This window comes from Planococcus citri, chromosome 3 (assembly GCF_950023065.1).
Source record: "Planococcus citri chromosome 3, ihPlaCitr1.1, whole genome shotgun sequence".
NCBI classification, from domain to species: domain Eukaryota; kingdom Metazoa; phylum Arthropoda; class Insecta; order Hemiptera; family Pseudococcidae; genus Planococcus; species Planococcus citri.
The window spans coordinates 69,736,381-69,743,422 of NC_088679.1; the positions used below are offsets into that span (position 1 = coordinate 69,736,381).

At 35.6% G+C, this 7,042-nt stretch overlaps 1 protein-coding gene across 4 annotated transcripts; it reads right to left on the reverse strand.

Moving 5' to 3' along the window:
* Nucleotides 1-483: 483 nt before the first annotated feature.
* Nucleotides 484-6,825, reverse strand: LOC135838647 (heat shock 70 kDa protein II-like). 4 transcript variants are annotated; one of them, XM_065354369.1, is made up of 8 exons: nt 6,364-6,825; nt 5,994-6,210; nt 5,718-5,866; nt 5,409-5,618; nt 3,990-5,338; nt 1,268-1,378; nt 1,091-1,127; nt 484-940 (listed from the first exon to the last, which is right to left on the reverse strand). In XM_065354369.1, exons 2-7 carry the CDS (start codon nt 6,196-6,198, stop codon nt 1,109-1,111), a joined length of 2,043 nt encoding a protein of 680 aa, XP_065210441.1. In that variant the 5' UTR covers nt 6,199-6,210; nt 6,364-6,825; the 3' UTR covers nt 484-940; nt 1,091-1,108. The 4 variants fall into 4 exon arrangements, with proteins under 4 accessions (XP_065210441.1, XP_065210440.1, XP_065210439.1 ...); XM_065354368.1 differs by having other exon boundaries at nt 1,087-1,127; XM_065354367.1 differs by having other exon boundaries at nt 1,272-1,378; nt 6,364-6,824.
* Nucleotides 6,826-7,042: the final 217 nt, after the last annotated feature.

Sequence of the window (7,042 nt, forward strand, 5' to 3'; positions counted from 1 at the left end):
CAGTAGATAGGTACCTAACCTAACTTCGCTTGACAAAGTCGTCTAAGCTCGTTCTAGTAACCATTTGTAATTTTTTTTATAATTTTGAAATACTATACTAATTATAATTATTAGGTTACACGATAAATGGAAGTAAGAATAAAAACGCACCTGAAAAAAGACAACAATCATACAAAACTATTTTGAACGGGTTGTTCGATGGGTATTGGAAAATTGTTCAATTTATATTAGTAGGTAATTGACTTTTTTTCTCAATGAGTGGAAAATTGGCCACCCCTTAAAAACTCTTTTTTCGAACAAAAAACACGAGAAAATACCTTACCCCCTCTGCTTCACATTAGAAAAAAGTAAGCTATTGATATTTTTGAGTAGAAATATCTTTACAACGACAGTTGGCAACGGTCGTTCCTAGAAAAATGGTTTTGATCATGATTAGTACTTGAGGTAGGTAATTAGGTAATTGAAGAAATTAATCGCATGAAATACCAGTTCATCAATAAGGCGTAAATTCAGCAACTTTTTCTCAACATAAACATATGCATAGATAAGTACATATAAGATAAAACTTTTGAATTATGCATGTTAATGCAGTTGTAAACTGAACAAATACGTACTATTGGTAAGTCGTACAATATAACATAACATGATTTTAGCACGTCAACATTTCATTCATAATAATAATCATCTATCCTCTAGGTATCTTTTTTTGAAAAGAAAATCAATATGAGAAGTTGAAAAAATACGCGTCTTACGCATACTTAAAATAAAAATGAGTATCGTTAAATAATGTAGGTACCTACATTACTCAAAAAAGAATATTCTAAATTATAAATCACAGATATCATCGATTCAACCGCAGACATACCGCCAAGAATAAATCAAAACCAGCGCCGCTATTGAAATATGGAAATAAATTACGAGTTATCTTCGAGTTTGAGATCTGCAAAAAATCAAATTCATTAGAGAAATGAAACACATCTTTATCATTTTAAACATGTGCACGCTTTCGAATTCAGCTCCTGGGAAAGATAGCGACAGGAACAGAGAAACGATGAATCGTAATTGGTGAATTTTGTTTTTGCGTACCTACTTTCAAGCGCTGGAGTTGCTACCATATATTCCGTTGACTGTAACAAAAAAAAGTACACAAATACAGTAGGTATAATGAATTGTTTAAAGTTGAGTTAGTTGAGCATTTTTTCCATTAAACTATTTATCCACGAATATGCATACTCAAGCAGATACAGAATGTATCACTCATATCTACCTACTTGAATTAATGAGACCCTCTTTGGCTTTCATAAAGGTAAGCCAATAAATAAATCCAATTTCCTTGTCTCCTTGATACTTGTCAGGATGAAATTTGGAGGCTATTTCCCTGTAAATAAGATTTAAAGATACGTACAAATCATCCAAACACATTGAAATCGAATTTTTCATGGATTATTGATCACCAATTTTCAAACATTTCTCCCTAAAGTATATTTAGAGCAGGAAAATAACGTAAAAAAGCGAGGGCAAAAAGGAAAAAATTGGCACATAAATTTTTTCTTCGGGAATGTGTTCAGATGAACCCCCTGAACCACCAAAAAAAACCCGAACCTCATAACCCTGGAGCTAATTTTTTTAGGGGGCTAAAACTGGTTCCGTTTTACGTTGTTTGCGATTTACTCCGAAAATATTAGGTTTACGATAAAAACTACCATGACTAAAAATGTTCCCCTTCAAATTCTCGACAATTTGATACTAGGCTCGATACCCACCCCTCAAGAGGGGTGTCTGAAAAAAGGGGTGGAAAGAGTAGGTGTTTGAAAAAAAGTCAGTCCAATAAATTGATCAAAGTTACAACTTAATATCATTCGTTTTTGCTCAAATTTTTTTTACAAAGTCTACTCACCCAACTATTAATCACACCACCATTGATTGATCTTCAGCCCTCCCAAGGGGTTGGTGGGGGATGCTTGGTTTTTCAAGTAACACACAACTGAATCATATATTTGAAAAACGAATCTGGACATGCAATATATCGAATAGTATGTTTTCGAGGTCGCTGAATACGAATATCAACTTATTTTCTGGGTTCAACTCCTCAAAGCCCCTCTGTGCCCCAAAAAGGGGGTTAAAATTTTGAAAAATCGTGAAAAGTCGAGTGATATATCGAATGGTATGTTTTCGAGATCGCTGAGAACGAATATGAACTTTTTTTTGTGTCCCACCCCCCAGTGTCCCTCTGGACCCCAACTAGGGGGCCAAAATGTCAAGAATTCATCAAAAAGTCGAGTGATATATCAAATGGAATGTTTTTGAGGTCGCCAAGCACAAATATGAACTTACTTTTGGGTCCCGCCCCACAATGTCCCTGTGTGCCCCAAAAAAGGGGCCAAATTTTGAAAAATCATGGAAAGTCGAGTGATATATCGAATGGTATGTTTTCGAGGTCGCTGAATACGAATATGAACTTGATTTCTGCTTATAGTTCCTCAAAACTCCTTTACGCCCTCCTAAATAGGATAAAATTTTGAAAAGTCGTTGAACATCATGTAAATACGAGTACAATATCGAATAGTATGTTTTCAAGATCGCTGAACACATATTTTTAGAATCCAAAGCACAATGGTTCTCAGGCCCAAAAAAGTTTAAAAAACATGGTATATGGTCTTTTTCTTTAAAGATTCACACCATTATTTTAGAAAAAATTCTGAAAATTCATCTCAAAAATATGTACTGATTGGACTAACTTTCGGCAGGAGGAGGGGAGATGTAAGTAGAGCTACTCGCATTACCAAGGTATTATTGATGGGATCGCTATTCAAAAAGTTTGAACGCTCATTTTACAAAGAAAGAATTTTACATCTCAAGATTTCTTTAAAACGCTCACTCACCTACCAGGTTTTGATTATTTTTCAATAGAAAATAAAATGGAACTAGGACTTTCACTGTGTTGTCGAATTTCATTGAAATAAAATGTATACACATATAATCATCCAACTAATTTCTATTTTTAAATTTTGTTTAGGTACTTACGTGCCACTCGAATTATATTTTTATGGGAAAAAATAAAATTAATCATTTATAATGTTTCTTTTTTTGCTGAAAAAACTCATAAATTGATAAAATATTTCAAAATAGAATCCCGAAAACACACCATTCTATATAATTATTATCACTCGACTTTTCATGATTTTTCAAAATTTGGCCCCTTTTTTGGGGCACAGAGGGACATTGTGGGGTGGGACCCAAAAGTAAGTTCATATTCGTACTCAGCGACCTCGAAAACATACCATTCGATATATCACTCGACTTTTCACGATTTTTCAAAATTTTAACCCCCTTTTTGGGGCACAGAGGGGCTTTGAGGAGTTGAACCCAGAAAATAAGTTGATATTCGTATTCAGCGACCTCGAAAACATACTATTCGATATATTGCATGTCCAGATTCGTTTTTCAAATATATGATTCAGTTGTGTGTTACTTGAAAAACCAAGCATCCCCCACCAACCCCTTGGGAGGGCTGAAGATCAATCAATGGTGGTGTGATTAATAGTTGGGTGAGTAGACTTTGTAAAAAAAATTTGAGCGAAAACGAATGATATTAAGTTGTAACTTTGATCAATTTATTGGACTGACTTTTTTTCAAACACCTACTCTTTCCACCCCTTTTTTCAGACACCCCTCTTGAGGGGTGGGTATCGAGCCTAGTATCAAATTGTCGAGAATTTGAAGGGGAACATTTTTAGTCATGGTAGTTTTTATCGTAAACCTAATATTTTCGGAGTAAATCGCAAAAAACGTAAAACGGAACCAGTTTTAGCCCCCTAAAAAAATTAGCTCCAGGGTTATGAGGTTCGGGTTTTTTTTGGTGGTTCAGAGGGTTCAACTGAACACATTCCCGAAGAAAAAATTTATGTGCCAATTTTTTCCTTTTTAAAACCGCTATTTGCCTGCTCTAATTTATAAAATTGAAAAAAAATTACCGCAAATTTACATACCTGAAGGCATTTTTGATCTCATCTTCGGAAGCCTCTTTTGACACTTTCAACATTTCGTAGTATTTGTCGTTTTTTTTATGAGGGAACTCAGCTATCGAAATTATTATATCAAATATGCGTAATTCTTCTTCTTTACTCGCATACAGCTCTTCTTCAGTCAACTGATCAGAATCCAACCAGGCAATTGTTTCTTGACATTTTTTGAGAATCGTGTCTCTATCGAATTGATCAATTTTATTGATCAATTTTTCATTATTCACGATGCTCGTTACATTCTCACAGTATGATTCCAAAGACTTTTTGGCATCTAGCGCAGCTTTTCGTTTTCTAGTTTTGGCTCTATAATCTTCAGCATCATTGATCATACGTTCAATTTCATCCTTGCTGAGACGATTTCTATCACATTTTATGGTCATTTGATTCGTGCTACCGGTCGATTTTTCAACGGCGGTTACCTTTAAGATACCATTGGCATCGATTTCGAAGGTTACGTCCACTTTAGGTTTACCCGCAGGTGCTGGAGGGATACCAGTAAGCGTGAACTTGTCGAGCAAATGATTTTTCTTCGACAATGAGTATTCTCCTTCGAATACTTTGAAATTGATAAATGTCTGGTTATTCGTGAGCGTGGAGAAATTTTTTATTGTTTTTCTCGTTGGAATGGGCGTGTTACGTTCAATGATCACAATCATACGACCATAATCAGCATCGATACCTAACGACAACGGCGTAACATCGAATAACACCACATCTTGCACCATCTTTGATTCATCGCCGCTTAGTATGGCAGCTTGTACAGCAGCTCCGTAGGCTACAGCTTCGTCCGGATTGATAGATTTATTCAATTCTTTCCCATCGAAGAAATCTTGCAACATTTTCTGAATCTTCGGGATACGAGACGAGCCACCAACTAAAACGATGTGATGAATTTTATCTTTATCCATTTTAGCATCCTTAATCGCTTTTACTACCAATTCCATTGCTTTCTGAAAGTAATCGGCGTTCAATTCTTCAAAACGAGCACGAGTGATCGACGTGTAGAAATCAATACCAAGAGCCTCGATTTCAATATCGGCTACATTGGCCGACGATAAAGTTCTCTTTGCTGCCTCGCAGGCAGTTCGTAAACGGCGTAAGGCTCTCTCGTTTTTTCTCAGGTCTTCGTTGTGTTTACGTTTGAATTCTTCGATGAAATAATCGACCATTCTGTTATCAAAATCTTCGCCACCCAAGTGAGTATCTCCGGCAGTTGAAATCACTTCAAAAGTACCATTATAGAGTGTTAAAATAGAGACGTCGAAAGTTCCACCGCCTAGATCAAAAATTAATACATTGTGTACGCCGGAATGCTGAAAAAATTTATTGAAGCATTGTAGTCGACTGAATGATCGAAAAATTTGCTAAAAACGCGATACCTACTTGTTTTTCTAGACCGTAAGCGATGGCTGCTGCGGTGGGTTCATTGATAATACGTAATACGTTTAAACCAGCGATTGTGGCGGCATCCATCGTAGCTGCTCTTTGGGAATCGTTGAAATAAGCTGGCACGGTGATTACTGCATTTTTAACCGTTTTTTCTAGGTAAGCTTCGGCTGTCTCTTTCATTTTTAGTAACACCATCGAGGATATCTGCAAAAAAATCAAACCAAAGTAAATGAGAATGAGTACCTATAAGTAGGTACCTAATAATCGCATATAATAATGTTGAACTTTGTCAACAGCGCTCACCTCTTCGGGGAAATACGTTTCAGTAGTGTCTTGGAATTCAATTTTGATCTTCGGTTTGTTTTTATGATCAATGATCTGGAAAGCCCACTGCTTCATATCGCTCTGAACCGTATCTTCATCGAATTTACGGCCCATAAGCCTTTTAACATCTGCGCTTAGCAATAAACAAACAAATTTCTCATTAGATATCGAAACAGATTACCTATACTTATTATATAAACATAGTTTTCGTGTTGGTACAAAAATAAAATACGAGCAGAAAAACTTGAAACTTACCGAAAACTGTATTACGTAGATTTCTGGTAGACTGATTTATCGCAGTCTTTCCAATTAAGATTTCCATATCAGCTGTGAAGGCGACGCAACTCGGCGTTGTTCTTTCACCTTGATCGTTGGCGATAATTTCAACTTTTCCACGCTGGAAAACACCAACACACGAGTTCGTTGTTCCTAAGTCAATTCCGATCGCTGGATCATCCATTGTTGTAGGTATCTACGGATGGGAACACAAAATTACTCATGGCAGTTTCATTATTAAGCAGGTACCTATACCTACTACTTAAATATGTATAGGTACGACTCGAGCTATACTGATACTGAATATAAAATTACAGAAGTAAATCAAATTTGAGAAAAGAAAACATACCAAAGGTTTTATCTGTCAGGTACTTGTAAATTTATACACGCCTCCTTCTAGACGTCTGAAGTTGCACGACACCGTTACATGAACATCGAACCGGTTGAAATTCGTAGGTAAGTATTAATCGCGAAATAATTAGAATGTGACTTCAAAAAAATGCATTTTTTTTTCTGATAAAATGAAACGTCAAGATGCTAGATTTTAAAATGGCAATCTACATTACGCGTTATCAACGTTTTAACAACAATCAACATCAACTCTTCGAATCTTGCACAAAAACCAACTGAGGAGTGAGGATAGGTACATCGGACCACAATAATAAAATAAACGAAGACTTATCCACGCTTTTGGCGATAAGACTGCGTGTAATGCGAAACCTGCAGCTATATAATTACCAACTCGATAGGTCTAGTTCAGTTCTTAGATAAGATAATCTCTTTCATCACGACGAGTAATTTGCAGCTGTATTTTCCATTGATTGTCTTAATTGATGCATGTGCCATAATTTCGAGAGAAACAAATCATGATTCTTAAAACTTTTGTCATAACTTCATTTTTTTTGGTTTTTTTGGCAAATGTTGAAATATTTTCTCAAGTAATCGACGCTTTTTAAAATAAAATTCAACTTCTATTTTTAAAAAAAAGATTACTTTTGATCAGAAATTACCCATTGAGTAAGATTTTA

Bases quoted from the DNA above. Each gene is read 5' to 3' on its own strand.
- LOC135838647 (XM_065354367.1), bottom strand. From the start codon at position 6,198: ATGGATGATCCAGCGATCGGAATTGACTTAGGAACAACGAACTCGTGT. The intron at 5,867-5,993 runs GTAAGTTTCAAG...TGCTAAGCGCAG, and splicing joins TCTACGTAATACAGTTTTCG to ATGTTAAAAGGCTTATGGGC. The intron at 1,128-1,271 runs GTAGGTAGATAT...TTTTTGTTACAG, and splicing joins AGAGGGTCTCATTAATTCAA to TCAACGGAATATATGGTAGC.